Source organism: Tachysurus fulvidraco, chromosome 17 (assembly GCF_022655615.1).
Source record: "Tachysurus fulvidraco isolate hzauxx_2018 chromosome 17, HZAU_PFXX_2.0, whole genome shotgun sequence".
Classification (NCBI taxonomy): Eukaryota; Metazoa; Chordata; class Actinopteri; order Siluriformes; family Bagridae; genus Tachysurus; species Tachysurus fulvidraco.
In genome coordinates, this window is record NC_062534.1 from 9220834 (window position 1) to 9242774 (window position 21941).

At 39.0% G+C, this 21941-nt stretch overlaps 2 protein-coding genes across 2 annotated transcripts; one reads left to right on the forward strand and one right to left on the reverse strand.

Moving 5' to 3' along the window:
- Positions 1–574: 574 nt before the first annotated feature.
- Positions 575–9301, reverse strand: sybl1 (synaptobrevin-like 1). The gene is made up of 8 exons (XM_027135261.2): positions 9148–9301; positions 6927–7081; positions 6781–6838; positions 6313–6450; positions 5151–5241; positions 4120–4187; positions 3944–4036; positions 575–2070 (listed from the first exon to the last, which is right to left on the reverse strand). The coding sequence occupies exons 2-8, from the start codon at positions 7070–7072 to the stop codon at positions 2002–2004; spliced, it is 663 nt and encodes a 220-aa protein (XP_026991062.1). The 5' UTR covers positions 7073–7081; positions 9148–9301; the 3' UTR covers positions 575–2001.
- Positions 9302–9939: 638 nt separating this feature from the next.
- polr1d (RNA polymerase I and III subunit D) lies at positions 9940–21888 on the forward strand. The gene is made up of 5 exons (XM_027135262.2): positions 9940–10092; positions 16859–16956; positions 19133–19209; positions 21370–21452; positions 21722–21888. The coding sequence occupies exons 1-5, from the start codon at positions 9985–9987 to the stop codon at positions 21767–21769; spliced, it is 414 nt and encodes a 137-aa protein (XP_026991063.1). The 5' UTR covers positions 9940–9984; the 3' UTR covers positions 21770–21888.
- Positions 21889–21941: the final 53 nt, after the last annotated feature.

Consider the following 21941-nt stretch of genomic DNA (forward strand, 5'->3'; position numbering starts at 1 on the left):
AAGTATTCCATCAATAATCATAGTGCCATCTTTGGCTTTGCACATCTGGATCCTATGTCATCTGGAGCTCTGTCAGAACAGTGTGTGTGTATAATTATTCAAATGTCCATGCTTTTAAGCCTTTTAAGTAAAAACAATTACAGAAGACTCTGGTATACATCGATTCCTTTATTTTTCATGCTCCTTATCCTACACATTGTTGCAGTGAGCCAGTACAGCCTGACAATGCATGCCTTTGGACTGGGGAAGAATCTGGAGTATCCTCAGAAAACCCCTGAAGCTCAGGGAGAACTCATGCTCACTCTCGCTCGTTCACCCACTCCCTCACTCACTCTCACACACCCCAGAAGTGTGAGACATGCTTAATACTAAGCCCCTGATGATTCAGATGTGTCTAATCTAAGTTGTCTCCTGCAACTACAGGCAGGAAATATTTAATTTTTATTTTGTAAGTGTTTATAACCTCATTGTTATATCTACAATATGGTAACCATTTATCCAAAAAAAAAAAAAAAATGTTAATGTATTGTGACAGATGTCTATTATCAGCCTCCAAGTGAATACAGTACAAGTATTTCAGATAGAACTTTATTCTCTTCAATTTGATGAATAATTAAACAATTCCACAATTCTTGGCATAATAATAATCACATCATTATGGCGAAAAGCAAACAAAAAAGTGCATTCTGGGTGAAAAACAATCACTTGACACATATGTAACAATCAACCAGGGAGACTGAACTCTCCTCCCACTCACCAGTGCACTAGTCCTTAATGTCTCTTGTGAAATACTCCTCGTGTATGAACTGTACATCTGCGTTTGAGCTCAATATGAGTCGAGGCATTTACATAATCAAACTGTGGGTAACTCGTGAACTTTGACCTGAAGAGCAGTTGTATGTGTCATAATGTACATCACTTCTGTCAGAAATAAAAAATAGAAAGTAGGATATTATACATTATCTCTAGATCATGTTTGAGCAAAAGTAAAACTAGAAACTTTGAGATAAAGTTTTGTTAAACTTAGAGAACTCATTACTGCAGATCAGTATGGAATAGATATCTATGTACACGTTTAAAAAAAGCATATGGCCTGTACAACTGTGACAGTATTTAAGGTTTGAGCACATGTATAGGTCTGGATTATAATTTTCTGTTAAAAAACATGAAGATGTGGTACTTATACCACGATCCATGTTAGAACCGTGCATTAGTTATTTATCTTCTAAGAGGGAAAGAACTGTAAATCTGTATCTTTGAGTTTTATACACATACTGATTCTTCTTGTTTGGATTTCAAATATTTACTAACTCGAACTAAAAGCGGCATTTTTACATTTCCCAAATCAGCACATATATCATAGCGATCATAATACAGTGTATTTATTGTCAGCTACATATACATAACATAACAAACATCATTTATTTTTATTGTGCGAGATGAATTTTGAACACTGGTATATGCATTAGGCTACTGAGTAGGACTACCTGTACGTTGTGATCAATGAGCTAGTGTGTGGTGAGCTGAAAAGAAATCAACTCTTCACCTCACTAGTGTGTGTGTGTGTGTGTGTGCATAAAATTGTGCCTTGCTAGTAAAGGTTACATGTTAGAACTTGACATACATGTTCGTCATTAACTGAACTGCTTCACAAGATGGGATAAAAGAAAATGTTCCGGGGAAGAAATCACAGTCGCAAACATCCGCTGACTCGATCGGAACACTCCGAGTTACTCTGGAGTAAGATGGAGGATTTGAAAGAGTGTTTAATTTCCAGGCTCTCTCTTTTGTGAGTGAGTGAGTGAGTGAGTGAGTGAGTGTGTGTGTGTGTGTGTGTGTGTGTGTGTGTGTGTGTGTGTGTGTCTGTGTGTGTGTGTGTTTGTTAAAAAGCCTGCAGCTGTGAGAGACAGGCTTAACAGAAGAGAGATCAGGAACACCAGATAATGGTTTAGTTTCCTTCCAGGTCGGTCAGCGTGACAGCAGAAGCTCTAGCTCTGCTTCCTACTTGCTCCGACAGTTGGGCCAAGTCACACCTCCACATGCTGCTGTTACTATGATGTACAGCACCACCTGAAAATGCAAACATTGTATATTCCCATATCAGCAAACTATATAGACAAAAGGATATGAACACCTGAGCATCACCCACCCATATGTGGCTCTTCTCCAAACTCTATACAACCATACAGAATGACTTTATATTCTGCAGCATTATTTCCCTTCAGTAGAACTAAAAGTCCCAAACCTGTTCTAACATGAACAGCATGCACAAAACAAGCTCCATGAAGACAAGCTTACACGTCGAAGAATCAAGTTTCCTGCACAGATGCTGTTTTGCATATGCTGTCTAACATTTCAGTTGAATGCTGTTTTGTACAATACTTTACAATACCTCATGCAACTGCTGCTATAATACTGTGTTCATACCAGTATTTCTGCACATGCAATATTGTTGAACACACAGTATTTACACTGTTTGGTGTGGTTTTTGTGTATTGTCTTTTGTGTGATGTCTTTTGTGTGATGTCTTTTGTGTGATGTCTTTTGTGTGATGTCTTTTGTGTGATGTCTTTTGTGTGATGTCTTTTGTGTGATGTCTTTTGTGTGATGTCTTGTATTTTTTGTCTGCACTGTCTTTTGTCCTGCACTGTCTTTCTGTCTTTGTGTCTTGTCTTGCACTGTTTACACCAGGTTGCAGAGATGCACTTTATGTGGCTAGGACTGACTAACTTAAGTCTTTAGCTCTGTCTTTATGTAGCACCAGGGTCCTGGAGACACATTGTCTCATTTCACTGTGTAATGCAACAGCTATATATGGTTGAAAGGACAATAAAAGCTTCTTGACTTGACTTGAGATTCCTGACCTCAACTCTAATGAACACCTTTAGGATGAACTGAAACATTGACGGTACAACAAACTTCTTCTCCCAAAGTCCCTGTGCTCACCCAGTGCTCACCCAGTGCTCACCCAGTGCTCACCCTGTGCTCACCCAGTGCTCACCCAGTGCTCACCCAGTGCTCACCGTGTGCTCACCCAGTGCTCACCCAGTGCTCACCCAGTGCTCACCCAGTGCTCACCCAGTGCTCACCGTGTGCTCACCCAGTGCTCACCGTGTGCTCACCCTGTGCTCAATGATATTCTGATTAATCTTGCAAATCCCCAATGTTACGGTCCAAAATCTGGTGAAAAGCCTTCCCAGAACAGTGATAATTATTGTAACACCAAAATGAGATTAAATGTGGAATGGGATGCTTTAGCAAGCACATATTTGTGTGAGATGGTTGTGTGTGCACAGACTTTTAACCATATAGTGTACAAGTGTCAGACACATTTTCACATTTGAAAATCGAAATCTACTCTAAAATTGTACACAATCTGCCTGCACATTATTCATAATAGTCCTTTTAAGTCTAATAGACTTTTCTACCTGAATTTCATATTTGTTTAACAAAGAAATCTTGATCGTTTTAGCATTTACATAAGGAGCAGTGATAATGGGCTGACTTTTTATCATTCAGATGTAAGCCTGTAACTATTTGCTGAGCTTTTAGCATAGGACATTTAGCATCTGCAGGATGAAGAAACAGGATTAATGCTTCCGTGTTTCTCATGAACATAACAATCTGCGTATTAACTGCAGAGTAAAAGTCTGGTTCCAGGTTATACAATATCTTCTATGAAGTGATAACTAAGTAACTGACTTCTTTTGTGGATGTTGCACAAAATGAAATGTATCTATAAATGGTGTTATTACCATTCACCAATAAATGACTTATTGTAATCTGTGGCAAAATGCAATGGTAAATAGATTTGTTGTAAAATGGACTCAAAACACAGGCATCATGATTGAACAGAATTCTGCAAGCCCTCTTGATTCATAAGCACACTGATCTTATAAGATGTTCCTGCAAGACACCATAAAACGTTCAATGTTTTACTCACAAGTGATACAATTATGATGATGATGGTCATCTTCAGGTTCTTCATACACATGGCACGAGCCAGGTTGCGACTCGTTGTTTTGAAAGTGACAGACTGTTATAAAAGGAAGAAGAAACAAAAGTAAAACATTGTCACGGTCACTTTCAGCAACATTTAAGAGTTAAGAACACACTCACTGAGTCCACCAAATTCTCAGTCTTGTCAATGAGAAGTTCCAGCTTCTCTCCTCTCTGTGCCACAAGATCTAAAATGAGAAGATTCAGCATTGTGAGATACTTTTCTGCTCACCATGAGTGTAAAGAGTGCTTATGAGTTACTGTAGCCTTCCTGTCAGCTTAGACTAGTCTGACCATTCTCCTCTGAGCTCTTTCATCACAAAGGCTTTTTCCACCTACACAACTGCCTCTCAGTGGATGTCTGCTGTATTTTTAGCACCTTTCTGTGTGAACATTATAAACTGGTATTTGTGAAAATCCCAAACAGATCTTCAGTTTCTAAAACATTCAAACTATCCCATCTGACACCAACAACCATGTCATGATCAATATCACTGAGATCACGTAGCGAGGTATGATCAAGGTTGTATACACAGTTTCCTCGGAAGGTACATGAATGACAAGGCCTTTTTTTTTTTGCATTTGGTTAAACACAGAAGACATTCATGTTTGAAATCAAGAGGTGAATAAGAGATGAATAAGAATTTCAGTTTCCATTTAATGCTAAATGCTGTAAATGTAATGTACACATTTAATGCTATAGATCTGTTTTTTTTTTTTTTTTTAAAAAAAGACATTTTGTTTGAACCGAACTGGTGTTTAAATTATCAAAACTATTGGAACATGTGACTGACGTGTTTACAGCTGCTTTGTTAGGATGATAATTTAAATCCTGAAAATTTTGCATGTCTATTCTTAGCGTGTGTCAAATCACCTACAGTACAGTGCGTTTCAGTAGTTACTGCTTTGACAGAGTACGTACTGATCGGTAAATGTGTGTAGCACTTCTTGTACTACTCTTTTGGCACTGTGCTATACAATAATAATCTATAGAAAAAAAAACTATTTCTTCTTCAAAAAACCTAAGTTTTTTTCTTGTTTAAACCGTCAACAAGTTACACAGCTTTGGTATAATGGCATTCTTTAAATAAGTTAAACCAGCATGAAGAACAGAGAGCTGTGGGATTCTCTGAGATCTGTCTGAAACTCACCAATATTCCGGACCATAATGCCTCTCAGGTCATCCACCTGCATCTGTGTCTCTGTCAACCGATCTGAACTTCTCGGATCTGAGTGGTGTTTCTGTGATGAGATCATAATAGAAATAAATACAGGTCAATGCATATGGGATTGCTGTGTAGAACAATATTGTTGTTGTTATTATTATTATGCTTGTTTTTGTCACACCCGTTCTGTGTGATTGGTAATCATGGGATTGTACCAGAGTACCTGTCAGCTCCCTGATTAAACCACTTATCAGCTCTTACCAGTCGCAAGGCCTGATCCCAAAACATCTTTACTTCATTAATCTGTAACTGTTCTACCAGTTTATCAGCTAAACGTGCTCAGCAGAGTTTTACTGCATTTGATTCAGTAGCTACTGCTCAGCTCTGCTTGATGCAGTATGTATATAAATATAAATATATATATATATATATATGTGTGTGTGTGTGTGTGTGTGTGTGTGTGTGTGTGTGTGTGTGTGTGTGTGTGTGTAGTATAAATACAATCCAGACATATTTACATCCACCATGTTGGCATCGTCAAGTGACCCAAGACGTCATTATAACAGCAAAATTGTTTAACATTTTTTCTCAGTTGTTGTTAAACACGTACAATTTAACCCACGAGGAACAGCATTTAATACCTATAGCACTAAAAAGACTAAACAAAGCCTTCCAATGTGTTTGATTCTTCAACGCCGGCCCTGTTGCTTTATGGAACAGTGCAGTGTCTGGATCTCAGCAGCTTTTCCCTGCTCTAACAGTAGAACTGCTAACTGCTCTAATATGGTCAAATTCTCTTCATTTCTGCTTTATCATCTCTATTGCCTATTATTTTTATTTGATCTTAATTAACTGCCACTTAGATATAATGCTGTTCAATGTAGCTTTTCAAAAGGTGACAGTTTTGATACGTGCCATAGCAGCGTCTCTGACACCAACAGAACATGTTTCTTGGTCTACTTGAGTTAATTCAGTCATCATGTCTTACAATATGAAGGAATTTATTCAGGATTTGTGATTTGATTTTTTTGTGCATGTGCAACACACTCCCTACAGAACTGACTGCAGTTAACATGATGTGTGTGTATGTGTGTGCGCACAGGACAGGAAGCTGGAGTGGGGAAATATCGGGTTAAACGTCACGCACCATTTGTGCAGCAAGAGTGCTGGAGAACTCGCTGTTCATGGCGTAGGGTAAAGCCGTCTGCGCCCGAGAGCCGTAGGTGGTCTGGAAACGTTTCTTGACTTCGTTCAGGAAACTGAATGCACGCGACCTCTCAAATCCCTGCACACAATCCACAGAACTGTCATCTGTCTCATCTTGAAAACGCTCAACATGTAAAATAGCTTAACACATGATGCCATTTTTACACTGAACATTTCAACTAGAACTTTTCATTTCCAACCAACTTTAAAACACAGTTAGAACAGAATTCACCTAAAACAAGTGTGTGCTGTGCCCTTAAGATTACAACAACCAACAAGCTCAGAACAGAAACACAGTTGTTCTGTATGGGTCGACATGAAGGGCATCAGCAAACCGGTTTGCTACTGTTGTGCAGTGGGGAAAAAAAAGCCTGAGCGACCAGGGAAATTCCACAAATCTCATACTCACTTCATCTGTGATGCATAAATAGATAATTCGGTCGTGACAGATGTAGTGGAAGAGATATCTGAAATCAAGAGAGATTATGTCAGGCATTATATTTAAGAAGCTGTTCAGATTCAACAGCAATGTAAAGGAGCCTCCATGGTTCCTACCTGCCATGCGAGTAGGTTAGTTTGTTGTTTTCAGATGGAATCTTTGCCAGAATTTGCTCCGTCACCTCAAGAAAGTTTCCTGCAAACCAGGCATGTTTGGCGAGTATTGTGTTTCCACGAGCTACCACAGCGAAAAGGATCGCCATAGCACAGAGCTGGAGAGTGCAAAAACAACGTTGGTGGTCAATAACTAGTGAGCAATTACAAGGACAACATGTATCAGTTTAGTGTACACACACACACACACACACACACACACACACACACACACACACACAGGAAAATCATTGCTAAACCAGTGGGGATTACAACACTAACATCAGTTCCAATCTTACACCATCTGTCACACCAGTGACCGAAAATATTCTCGTCCTGTAAAGTTTAAAAGTATTGTCACTGCATTTGTACTAAAAAATAAATATGTCTTGTTTACATGTGAATATTAATGTAGGTAATGACAATGTAGGTAATGTAGGTATCGCATCAAAGTGCACAAAATGGCGTAAAAAAAAACAAAAAAAACAAGTAAAATGTTACCACTTGGATACAAGAAACTGTTTACTGCTGAGATTTGAATTGTAGGTTGGAGGCCCGTGACTGGGTGTTGAGAATCCCTGCTCTCCGTATTATACATAAGGGATGGAACTGCATATAAACATGTTAATCAAAATGGACAGAAAATGTGTTCTAACTTATGATGCATATACAGAAACTAAAGAGTTTAAGCGTCTTCGTGCCCATTGGTAGTCGCTGCTCCATGTCGCTCTGTATATTATTCATGTTCACACCTTCAAAAAATTTGCAGCCACAAATCAACTCAAAGAAATTTTTTTCTATTATTGCAGTGGTGGCACAACTGGTTAAGGCTCTGGGTTGTTGATTGGAGGATCAGAGTTCAAGGCCCAGCACAGCCAAGCTGCCACTGCTGGACCCTTGAGCAAGGCCCTCAACCCTCCCTGCTCCAGAGGCGCTGTATCATAGCTGCCCCTGCACTCTGACCCCAACCTCCTCAGTTGGGGTTTGTGAAAAAGAGAATTCCACTGTTCTGTAACGTATATGTGGTGATAATAAAGGCTTCTATGCCCCCGTTCTTCTATTATCCCTCCAGAATAGTTCAATTTAGGGTAAAGAAAATGCAAGATAAATTGCTACATTTGAAATGCTAGTTTATCAGCGCAAGCCAATGATAGACAATATTATGATGAGGGATGTGGTAGATTACTGACCAGAAGGTAATGAGTTTGAATCCCATGTCCACCAAGCTGTCACTGCTGGGCCCCTGAGCAAGGCATTTTTCATCTCAATTGCTCAGTTGTATAAATTAAAATAAATTGTAAGTCACTCTGGATAAAGGTGTCTGCTAAATGTAAATGTATTATGACAATTGGTAGTTTTTCCTCTGTAGTTCTCCATTTCTCAGTGATGTGATCAACATGGCATTTGGCAGACACTCTTATCTAAAGCAACTTACATTTATCTCATTTTATACAACCAAGCAATTGAAGGTTGAGGGCCTTAGAAACTGAGTTAAGACGTTAAGAACTGTGTTTTATGTCCATTTGTACGCAGCAAAGGAAAACCCGCAGATAATTGAGCATTAAAGACAGAGAAAATGTCTAAACTATCACTGAAAATATAATGATGGAAAGCAGGAAAACAAATGGCAATGTTTTGTTGTTAAACAGTAAAGAGACATGTCAATAAAATCCCCTGATTACTCAATCAGCTTGACTAGCAGTGTTATCTACTGAAAATAAAACCTGGGAGACTGCTAAAACTTTCATTCCTCTCTGTTTTAGTAGAACTAACTCATCCCCTGATCAATCATTCACCAAATACATCACGTGTAAACCACCAAGCTTCCAAACAACACATAAATACGACTTATTTGTCGCACCAATATTCTGACAAAACACGCCCCATGTATAGCGATTGGCTATCAGCATCCAGCCTGGATTGGCTAATACGCCTGTCACTCACAAAATGGGCCAATCTGCTAAGAAATAACAGCTAACCCTATCAAACGAGGCGGGCTTTAAAGGAATACGGGTGGGGAAAAATAACCCTACTGACATTAGCTATTTAGCCACTAGCATAATATGAAACATTTTTGTAGATAAAATAGCTGAGGCAAACAAACCGACGGAAATCTCGCCTTCTAGAAGTACATGCATTTTACAATTATAACCCTGTATGGGTTGATAAATTATAATAAACATACCTGATACCGTTAAAATCAAGACTTCTAGGCTTTACTTGCGTTGTAAACATTAAAAGCTTCAAAGCTGCTGAAAGTTCCTTCCGCAAGTTCCAGTAACTTCCGCCACACTGCATCCCGGAAATGACGTTATCTCTAGCGTTTCCCACGAAGTCTAGTAATAAATAATTGACAGTGAATATTAACACTGTGTTAATAAACACTGTGTTATCTGATGTTTGTAGAAAGCTTAAGGCATAAATTATTGAAAAACTTTCTGGTTTAAATACGTTCTACGTATACTTTTATAAAAACGTACAACACAGTAACTAAACCTAATCACGAAATTTGCTATTTAGGTACATGAATGAGTAAGTCCTGAAAATGTTGAGTACTGTTATATTTAGGTCCGATTTTATACTGAAAAAAATATAGTTAAACAAACAAACAAACAAATAAATAAAGTGTCTGTGACACCAGTTTGTATCAATGACCCAAACACTCTATCATCACTGTCACTACTATTAGAGAAAGTCTTTTCTTCACATACTCTATGTTGTTTGAGTAGTTGAGAATTAAGAAACTTACTCCATCATTACAATACTGTCATTTAATAAGATATATTTTGTTTTGGGGCAAAAATGAGACTGGTACCACGAGGCAAACAAAGGTGTTTTTTTTATTGTTACTATGATAAACTGGCGAAATATTTTCTGTCATTTCTTTACGCTTCATCGAAAAAAGCCCAAGATTTGTCATATAGTGTATAGGGAGTAACTATATACCCCATGGAGCACACTGAGAAATACGAGGTCGTTTGGGATTCGATCATTGTTTTGGTGGCCTGGTAATGAATAACAAATGACGTCATGTGCCTGCGTCGGTATCATAACGTCATCTTTAAGCGACATCTTCGGCGTTACAAGCATGGCTGGTACTGATACAGAAAAGAAACCGGTTTTGGAGATGGTGAGTTTAATAAAGTTACCCGTTTAACCTTAAAATGTTTTAGTGTATTCTTTACATTATAGCAACAAGGAGATCAAAATACAATATTACACGGATCATTTCAGCAGACAGTAAAGAGCCCACTAAACAGTAGCTGATTAGTTTTCTTTACCTTATATACTAGTTTGGATAGTATGCTAAGCTCTGTGAAATATTGCAGCTTCAAGAAAAACGGCTATGGCTGTTCGTTACAACAAAATCATCTGATTCTGAATTAAGCTTGAATCAGAATCAGAATCAGGTTTATTGGCCAAGTGTGTTTACACACACACAAGGAATTTGGTTCCAGCTGTTTGTGACTCTCAAAAGTACAGACATAACACTATACCATACAAGATAATACAGACTATACAAGATGTGATACAATAGACATTATGAGTATTAAATATGAACACAATATATGACTGATCAGTTATGTACATAAAGTGTTGGAAGTGCATAGTGCAAATAACAATATTGTGCTTTTTATACAATATACAGCAGCAGTAGTGTGTGTAATATATACAGATGATGTGAAGACTGACAGTTCTGATAATGCAGTACTTATAGATATCTCTCACTCATTTTCTACCGCTTATCCAAACTACCTTGAGTAACGGGGAGCCTGTGCCTATCTCAGGCGTCTACTTATAGATATGAAGCAGGGAATATAGTTATGGTGAGCTGTTAATCAGGGTGATTGCCTGGGGAAAGAAACTGCTGCTGTGTCTGGCAGTCTTGGTAAGCAAAGATCTTTAGTTCCTGCCAGAATGGTGTTGGGGGTTCATGTTGGGGGGGCTTTCCTAAAGTCCACTATCATCTTCACAGTTTTAAGGGTGTTTATCTCTAGACTGTTCTGACTGCACCATAGCACCAGCCACTTTGCCTCCTCTCGGTATGCAGATTCATCGCCATCTTGGATGAGACCGATGAGCGTAGTATCATCTGCAACTTTGAGGAGTTTAACAGTTGGGTCACTTGAAGTGCAGTCATTAGTGTAGAGGGAGAATAACAGTGGGGAGAGGACACATCCCTGTGGGATGCCAGTGCTGATTGTCCGAATGCTGGAGATGACACCTCCCAGTCTCACCTGTTGTTTCCTGTCTGTCGGGAAGCTGGTGATCCAATGACAGATGGAAGGGGGGATAGTGAGCCTTAGGAGTTTGGAGTGAAGAATTTCCAGAATTATAGTATAAAAAGCCGAACTGAAGTCGACAAACAGAATCCGGCATATGTCCCTGGGCAGTGCAGGTGTTGCAGAATGTAATGTTGTCCAATGTTGACTGCGTCGTCCACTGATCTGTTTGCACGGTAGGCAAACTGTAGAGGATCCAGCATCTGTTCTGTTTCAGTCTTTAGGTGGGCCAATACCAGCTGTTCAAAGGTCTTCATGACAACAGATGTCAGCGCGACAGGCCTGTAGTCATTCAGTCCAGTGATGGAGGGTTTCTTGGGGACAGGGACTATTGTGGGGAGTTTAAAGCAGGAGGGGACTTCACACAACTCCAGAGATCTGTTGAAGATATGGGTGAAAATAGGAGCCAGATGATCAGCACATGCTTTGAGACAGGAGGGGGAGACCCCTTCTGGGCCAGGAGTTTTCCTGGTCTTCTGTCTCTGAAAGAGCCAATTCACATCCTCTTCACAAATCGTGAGTGCAACTTGAGTGCTGGGAGGAGTTGTTAATGGGGTTCCCAGAGGTGTGGTGTCAGTCAGTGTGCTGGGTTGGATGGGGAGGTATGAAGATGCTGTTCTCAAACCTGCATTAGAAGGTGTTGAGGTCGTCAGGCAGGTCTTTGTTTGCTTCAGTGGGAAATGGGGGGCGACTCTGGTAATATGTGATGTCTTGCAGGCCTTTCCTCACTGATGCAGGGTTGTTATCTGAAAACCTGCTTTTCAGTTTTTCAGAGTAGCTTCTTTTGGCTATTCTGATCTACTTTGTCAGTAGGTTCCTGGCTTATACAGAGTTTTGTCTCCCCCTCTGTAGGCATCTTCCTTGGCTTGTCGAAGTTTTTTCAGTTTGGCTGTGAACCATGGCTTGTTGTTACTTTGCAGAAGGTTTTGGTTGACACACAAACGTCTTCACAAAAACTGATGTCAGAGTGTCAGTCAGTTCATCCAAGCTGTCAGTTCCAGCCTCAAATCAGTGCAGTAGTTCCTGCAGTCTTGTAGTTCCTGCTTTGCCTCTCTGGTTCATCTCTTCACTGTTTTTACTACAGGCTTAGTAGATTTTAGTTTCCACCTGTATGTTGGAATAAGGTGAACCAAAAAGTGATCAGAGTTCCCCAAGGCTGCCCTGGGTACAGAGCGATATGCGTCCTTAAGAATTGTGTAGCAATGATCCAGTGTATTTTTCTCCCTTGTGGGACAATTTATATCCTGTCTGTATTTTGGAAGTTTAAGTGTAAGTTTTGCTCTGTTGAAAAGAAACAGTTCTTTTGGAATGGGAGCGCAGTTCTAAATCCCCTCTGTCGTAGCTGTAAATGGTGAGACGGAGCAAATTAAAGCCAGGTGTTCTTTAATAGAGATGTCCTTCTTTTTACCTGCAATTCTGAGCATGGACTTCCCACTTCCATGTTCAGTGAAATATAGTATGATTTATAAAAGTAAGTGTATGGAAGAGTAATTCAAATACTTGCAATTTAAACGTTTTCTCACTAGAGGGCGCTGATAGTGTACTACTGTATACTGATGCTTCCTAGGTTTGACTACTATTCAGTTTGACTGTAGTTTTAAGCTTTATATTAAAAGCATGTTAAAGTAAATAAAGTTACAATGCAGAACAGCTGATGTTTTACTCATTCATTTTTATTTTGGTTCAGTCTCAACAAGTCTAACTAGTACTTAAATGTTCGTTATATCATCTAATATTTTTATTTATCATTCATTAGATTATGGTCTTATATGAATATGGACTTATATGTGGCTCTCTGTACAAGAGCATCTGCCAAATTGTGTTCCTAACCAATGTCAAGATATATTGATGCTGTTTGAGCAGAGACAACTTTCTGTTTTAATTTAAGCAGTTTAGCTAAAAATATTGCATTAACTATATAAGAATTGATGCCTTTTTTTTTACACACACACTCCATTTTTGATGACTCAAAAGTAATTAGACAAACTTACATAATTCTAATATAATGATGTATAATAATTCTAATAATAATACCCTAAAAATAAGAATTATGTTTAATTATTCACTGCAAATCCTTTGCATTCAATGATCGTGTGTCTAAAACTCATGAACAGCAGGAGATGCTTTGCCTTAATCTTTACTACATATATCTGCCTTCAGATGCTGCTTGTTTGAGTCTTTCTGCCTTTGGTATTTTTGTCTTCAGTAAGTGAAAGCATGCTCAGTTGGATTCAGGTCAGGTGACTGGCTCAGCCATTATCGGATATTTAATTTCCTTTCATTACCAATGTATACTGTGAAGTGTTGTGCTATTCATTTGGCAGCATTAGACTGACTCTGAGCAGAATATAAAGCTCTCTTCAAATTAGAATTCATCCTGTCAGTGCACACACTATCAATAACTACATTACCTCATACATCATACATGCCTATGTAAAACAGCCTCTGCCATGTTTGTCAGATGATGTTATGTTTGTATTATGAACCCTTCCTTTCCTTCATTCTCCTCTCCTCCTGTCAATCTGGTACAGGATTATCTTGGTTTATTATGACTGAAGAATCTTGTTCCAGAACTAGGCAGGCTTTTTTAGATGTTTCCTAGCCAACTTTAATCTAAAGATTTTTGTTAAATCCGTTAAAAGCCTGAAATTGAAAGTCACGTCTTGATTTCTTCATTTCAGATCTATTGTGGTGGTGTATAGAGGCAAAATGTTGAAAATTCTGTCACTCGTTAAAAACATAATGCAACTGAATGTATGTATGTGACATTCAAATCCTGTTAAAATTGTGTAGTGAAGATGTGTGTACTGTATATAAGAGAGAGAGATGATAATCCGAAAGGACACTGCATGGTAACAAATCTTTCAGTGATGAAATTTCTACTAATCATTTGAATTTCCTTTGGTCTGCTGTTTATCTGATGAGCAGAAATTAAAGTGTTACCATGTTAATGTAGCTTTAATCTGTCACCGCTTTATTCTTTATCTTCTTCCAGTTTTGAGTTAGTCTGCCCCTCCTGTCCTGTGTCAACAGATACTTCCGTCCCAAAAGCGAAACCTCTGATCAGTGCATTTCCCTGACTTTTCTGATCTCTCCACCTTTCCTGTCGTCTGTTAACAGCTGATTCTCCTCAGTGATTTGGAGCCAACATTAGCTTTTATTAGTTATTAATTATCAGGTGTTTTGGCTTGCAGTTTCCCAAAGTCTCGTTGTCCTTTAGATCCTTAGAAACACTTTAGAGCATGTGGTGATAGTTATTCCTATAGCGATATAGCTTCATCCTGGATTACAATGTTTTCATGATGTTGCTGTGACAAGTCTTTCGACATGATTCCTTTGAGATTTATTTTATTATGGTTACATGATTGTGGTATGTTTTATAGTTCTGAATGTCATTTTAGTTTGTTGGTATTTTGTCTCTTGTGAGCAGGATTAGTAGCTACAGTCAGGTCTATCAGTATTTACACATTGGCATCATTTTTGTAATGTTGCCTCTACACCAACATAATTCATTTTTAAATGAACATCTGGAGTTGGTCTCCTTAACATCCACACTTGGCATCATCATTAGTTACAAGAAACCCAAATCAACCCAAGAAACAGATAGCAGAAACCCAAATCAACAATTCGGTAATTGTTAAAAAGAAGCAATGCACTGGTGAGCTCAGAAACACCAAAAGGCCTGGAAGATAATGAAAGACAATTAAAGTGGGTGATAGCAGGATTCTTTCCTTGGTGAAGAAAAAATTGCTTCACAATGTCTAGCCAAATCAGGAATACTCTTGAGGAGTTTCAATGTCTAGTATCAAAAGAGAACTTCATGAATGTAAACACAAAAGGTTTATAACAAGATGCAAACCACTGGTAATATTCAAGAACAGAAAGGCCAGATTAGACATAAGGAATTCTTCTGAGAAATTAAACAAAGATTAACTTGTACCAGAATGATAGGAAAAGACAAGTATGGAGAGGAAAAGGAAGGGTTCATGATACAAAGCATACCACATCATCTGCCAAACATGGAAGAGGATATTTTACATGGCCATGTATGACTGCCAATGGATCTGGGTGTGCTAATATGCTGATCCCTGTCTACCAACGAAAGCTCCAACAATGGGCACGTGAGCATCAGAACTAGAACACATGGCACCAGGATGTACTATGGGAAGAAGGCAAACCGGCAGAGGCAGTGTGATGCTTTGAGCAATGTTCTGCTGAGAAACCTTGGGTCCATTTGGTGCCGTTTATGCGGATGTTACTTTGACAAGTACCACATACATAAGCATTGTTGCAGACCATGTACACTCTTTCATGGAAACGGTATTCCCTGATGGCTGCGGCCTCTTTCAGCTAGATAATGTGCCCTGCCAAAATTGGTTCAAGGATGGTTTTAGGAGCACAACAATGAGTTTGAGGTGTTGACTTGGCCTCCAAATTCCCCAGATCTTAATTCAGCCAAGCATCTGTGGGATGTGCTGAACAAACAAAGTCTGGTCTATGGAGGCTCCACCTCACAACTTACAGGACTTAAAGGATATGTTACTAACTCAAACCAAATGAGCATGCATTTCACTTACTGAAGGTAAAACTGTATACAGAGAGACCTACAAACAAGCAACCATTGGAGATGTCTGTAGTAAAGACATGGTAAAGGAAACTTGGGTGATGTCCTTGGGATCTAAGCTTCCGGCAGTCACTGACTGAAAATGATTCACCTCCAACAATGGAAAGAAAAACTGAGTCTGTAAAAATGGAGGGACTATAAAAATAATTGGTTATGGTTTCTAAAACTGTTAATGCAATGGTTTTCTTAAAACGAAAGCTGAAATTCTACACTTCTCTTGATGGCTTCATTTTTTTAATGCTTTGTGGTTGTGTACAGAGGCAAAATGACAAATTGTGTCACTGTCTAAGTAACTTTTTTTGAACATCCCATTCCATATTTAGACCCTTTTGCTGCTATTATAACCCCCACTCTTCTGGGACGGATTTCCATTAGATTTTGTAATGTGGTTATGGGGGTTTGCACTGATGGTCTGTTACAACTACATTACTGAACTCAGGCAACAGTGTTGTGTGAGGAGGTCTGGGGTGCGGTCAAGGATGAGCTTGAGGTCAGGGACTTACTGCTGGCAGTTCTTCCACAGCAGCTTTGGCAAACTGTGTCTTCTTGGACATTGTAATGGAAATTGTAACGCTACAGCATGCATACAAATGACATATGAGGCGAATGTGTGCATCAAATAAGTGTGATGGTCAGGTGTCCACAAATGTCTGGCTATGTAGTGTATCTTAACTAGTTAAACACAAATACGCACAAATGCATTAATCAGTGTTCATACACAGGGTGTGTTGGCAGATTAGCAAAGCAAGCTAATGATAATGGGTAGATACAAAGGATATAAAAAATCAACACACATCTTTGAACATTGCAGATTGTTGTGATATAAAAATATCCAAAATAAATTTGTTTAATAACGTAAAAAAATGTTCAAGACAACAGCTGGTGCTTTAAAAGAATTCTTGTGTAGCTCTAGGTATCGCATGTCATCTTCCAGAGGGAATCTAAACTGACTCAAAGCTGCCATTACTGTGTTCTGTATTTGTAAATAGGTCCAAGCGGATGGTGCTGATGAAAGCTGTGTGACGTTCGTCCTGCATGAAGAGGACCACACACTGGGAAATTCGCTCAGATACATGATCATGAAAAAGTAAGTAGATTGTTCCCATTTGTACAAGCACCCCTTGTTTTCAGGAAATAATGCCATTTTATTTAAACATTTATTTAGGAGATAGAAGCAGTAATAATTTGTGGAAAGATACAGTTTATATATATATATATATATATCAATCAATCAATCAAATTTTATTTATAGAGCACCTTACAACTGCCAAAAGGAGCACAAGGTGCTTTCCAGTAAAACAACAATAAAAACAAAATAAATAGAATCAATAAGAACACAATGAACCATAAAATAGCAGTTGAAACCGGGTCTATGCGTTAAAAGCTTGTATGAATAAATATGTCTTCAACTGCGATTTAAAAACACTCAGCACAGTGATGGATCGTAAATGTGCTGGAAGTGCGTTCCACAGCTTTGGTCCCTTGATGGCAAATGACCGGCCTCCAAACTTCTCATAATTGTATTTGGGAATGACCAGAGAGGTATGTCCAGAGGAGCGGAGAGATCTGGCTGGTTGGTAGACCTTTATTAATTCTGTGAGATAGGCTGGGGCCAGACCATTGATGGCCTTGAACACACAGAGAAGGACCTTATACTCCACCCTAAACCGCACCGGAAGCCAGTGAAGCGAGTGGAGGACAGGGGTGATGTGTGAGCGTTTGGAGGTGTTGGAGAGAAGACGTGCTGCCGCATTTTGTACTATTTGAAGCCGATTGAGAAGTGATTGATTAAGTCCAGTGTAGAGAGCATTACAGTAGTCAATCCTTGAGCTGATGAAGGCATGTATAGCTTTTTCAAGGTCAGCTTGAGACAAGAATGATTTTACCTTGCTGAGTAGTCTTAACTGGTAAAAGCTCGCCTTCACTACTGCACTGATTTGCTTATCGAAATGCATTCCCTTGTCAAAAATAACACCCAGGTTACGCACGGTAGGAGCGTATATATATATATATATATATATATACTGTATATATAAATTAGAGAGAGAGAGATAAGAATAATTTAATGCCTCAAAGCATATTGACTTTCAAAAGAAGAAGAAGAAAAAATGTGTGTGTATATGTCTCATACAGTACAGACCAAAAGTTTGGACACACCTTCTCATTCAAAGAGTTTTCTTTATTTTCATGACTATGAAAATTGTAGATTCACACTGAAGGCTTCAAAACTATGAATTAACACATGTGGAATTATATACGTACATAACAAAAAAGTGTGAAACAACTGATAATGTGTCACATTCTAGGTTCTTCACAGTAGCCACCTTTTGCTTTGATTACTGCTTTGCACAATCTTGGCATTCTCTTGATGAGCTTCAAGAGGTAGTCACCTGAAATGGTCTTCCCACAGTCTTGAAGGAGTTCCCAGAGATACTTAGCACTTGTTGGCCCTTTTGCCTTCACTCTGCGGTCCAGCTCACCCCAAACCATCTCGATTGGGTTCAGGTCCGGTGACTGTGGAGGCCAGGTCATCTGGCACAGCACCCCATCACTCTCCTTTATGGTCAAATAGTCCTTACACAGCCTGGAGGTGTGTTTCCTGGGATAACATTATCAATCAAATCTGTGGCAAAAAAAAAGATCATAAATAAATATATCCCAGGAAAATGGGATATATTCATTTAACTTCAGTGGGGCACAAAGTGTCTCTGGGACCTCATCAGCCTTTGATTGACCCCAAAGGAGTGGGCCATAAAAGTTATCTGGCAGTTCACTTGGCACATGTATGGTGGGTGGCTTTTTTCCCCCTGGTCTTAAGACTGATTGACAAACTTCATCAACACTTGAATGGAGGTCGAAAGTGACCCACTGGAGACCTTTTATTGTCTGAGGTCACAATAGGACTGCCTTGTTATTTGAACTTAGCAAAGAAACAAGAATACTGGGGAAACTGCTCTAGTTTTAAAAGTATGATGATGACGAAAAAATGATGTGGAGAACGAAAAGAAGTTTGGAACAATATCTCCTCTCCTTTTGTAGAGAACCTAGCCATCAACTCACAATGTGTTAATTTTTTGTGCTTAAAGAAAAATAGATAAAGATCTATCTATCTATGTGGTGTGGTGTGGGTTTATTGGATCATATAACATTTATAATCACTATAAACTGCACATTTCTATACACCTGTATACGATATTTGTATGACTCCTGTAGATCATTCCATGTTGTTGTGACTTTCCAGTGACCTCTTTCTGTTTTCACAGTCCTGATGTTGAGTTCTGTGGCTACAGCATCACACACCCATCCGAGAGCAAGATCAACTTCCGCATACAGACAAGAGGTGAGGTTTAGGCCCTCGGAAATACTCTAAAAACTAAAAAAAGATTGCCTACCATTTACTTTACTTCAGTTCTACTACAGTAGTGTTCACAGTAATTATCTTTAGCTGCCCTTTAGATTATAATGCTCTCTTCACTCCAGCTTTCATTTGCAGCATTTTATGTAGAGACAGTTGGACATCGAAGCACATCTTTCCTTAAGTCTAGGTGTCTTGGGCTTGAGATGAGTTTGTTTCATGTTAATTAGATTTTGTTGTTTTGAAGCAGGCTAGACCAAGAATAATCAAATCACTTCAGTGGCATTGGAGCAGGCTCCCAGGAAAGAAGACACCCCCCACCCCAGACATCTGTGTGTAGCGTCTCAGAGTCCACAGATTATAGCCTGAAATAAGCAGAAACAAAACACACCTAAAATTCCGCTCATAAATGCCATGAACGGCACTTAATGCAAGTAATCTCAAACAAAATTCAATAATCATCAGCAGGATCAGTTAATGCATTATTAATCCTCTTGGAATGCAAGATAAGTGTTTATGACTTTTCTGGAATTTTTGGCCCAGAAGCTAATTGGAGTCTAGTGGTTTGTGTGTGTGTGCGCGTGTGTGTGCGTGTGTGTGTGCGCGTGTGTGTGCGCGTGTGTGTGCGCGTGTGTGTGCGCGTGTGTGTGCGCGTGTGTGTGCGCGTGTGTGTGCGCGTGTGTGTGCGCGTGTGTGTGCGCGTGTGTGTGCGCGTGTGTGTGCGCGTGTGTGTGCGCGTGTGTGTGCGCGTGTGTGTGCGCGCGTGTGCGCGCGTGTGTGTGCGTGTGTGTGCGCGTGCGTGCGTGCGTGCGTGCGCGCGCGCGTGTGTGCGCGCGTGTGCGCGTGTGTATACAGCTAGTATTTCAACCCAAATGCTTCATGCCTTCATATAACTGATCAACAGCATACATAGAATTTTTCACTTTGTGGACAGAAAAGAATGGATATGATGGATACAAGTCATAAAACTATATTGCTCATTCAATCCAAGTGCAAACAACAGACACACAATCAGATCAGATCATTTGGATGGCACTTTGGATCTGATGATCTGTGACTATATCTTTGTTAAAGCTTTTTGTTTTACAAGATAACAGGAATAGATTTTTTAGGAAAGAAAGGGAATAATAATAATAGTAATAATAATAATAGAATCTGTAATGGATGCGTCATATTGGTGCCTTCACTCAGTTTCTGTCGTAAAGGCTGCACAAGATCATCCCATATCCAATTATGTTTAAGAACTTCAAAAGCACCTTTGACACGAAAGTTTCACACCTTTTACTTACTTAACTATCAAGGCAGACTAAAGAGTCGTGTCCATGGCCGTATGTAGGACATTCTTTATTTTATAGTTTCTAATACAATACACTTTTAGTAGTCACTGATTAGACCACACACAATTAAGGTTAAATCTTTAAGCTAATTACTAATCTTTAAGCTAGTTCTGTTTCACTATTCACTATTTCAATAAGAGTGCCATGTTGACTAAACTTTGATTGAGCTTTATCTGAGAGAGATTTTACAGAATTTCCTCATGTAATGGAAAATATTCATTTCAATTTTATTTGTGTAGCACTTTTAACATTAAACGTTTTCACAAAACTTGGAGACTCTTAGTTTTAAATTTGCATATGCAGTTGAATGCCATTTTTCCTGTGCTTTTTAAGTGGTACTATCCACAGCAAGCTCAGGTATCTCCAGGCTGTCCATGTGATGCTATCCTCAGCAATAACCTCTTGCCCAAGACCTCTCAATATGTGCTCCCTTAATTAAATAAATTTATCTGTATAGCACTTTAAAAACAAAAGCAACTTTACCGAAGTATAGAAACAGAAGTTTGAAATTAGTTTATTGTTTATAACTTCATCCTCATTTGTGTGATAATGAATGTAAATGTAAATAATGTCCTTTTTACATCAGTTTATATTTGAGTGTAATTATGCAGCCAAGAGCTCCTGAGGAAACAATAGTTAATTCTTTCCTGCCAAAGTTTCAAATATGCACTGATGGCACAATGGCAGTTTGAAGACAGTGTGATCGTGTCCAAGTGCTTCTATCCCCAGCAATCCCATGGGTCAAAACTATCCCCAGCTGAAGTGTAAAACACTTTTTTCACTGTCTACAATTTTCTTAATTTGCTAGGCGGTCTTCCAGCAACCGAACCTCTGCGCAAGGGCTTGAACGACCTAACCGATGTCTGTAAACATGTCCTGCACACATTTGAGGTAAGGCTGAACCCAAACACACAATCACACATCACACCACCTCAAATCAAATCAAATTTTATTTGTCACATACATCTGCACCTCATACATCTCCACCTCTGTAGCTCACTGCCACCCCTTCTACCTCTTTTTGAATGAAAGAATTTTGCATAATTTGATTTGACGGTATGCAACTAAAATAAAATAAATGAGCTGATCTCATAAATGTGCTTAGTGTCACTAGTAAATCAGTTCTAACTAAGCTAACTGCTGAATACATTATTCTACAGGCACAAGTGAAAGACTACAGAGAACGGCAGGGAGAAGCCATGGAATAATCCAGAACAAAGAGGATTGTCATATGAGTTGCATCTGTTGCTGGACATGATATAAAGCCGGAGAAACTACTCAAACCTTTTGTCTTTCTCGTATAAAGATATTGTGTATATTAACTGTGCTGAAGAGTCTGTCAGTTCTTGTGGAAAAGATGCTGATGAAACGCTGCCATTG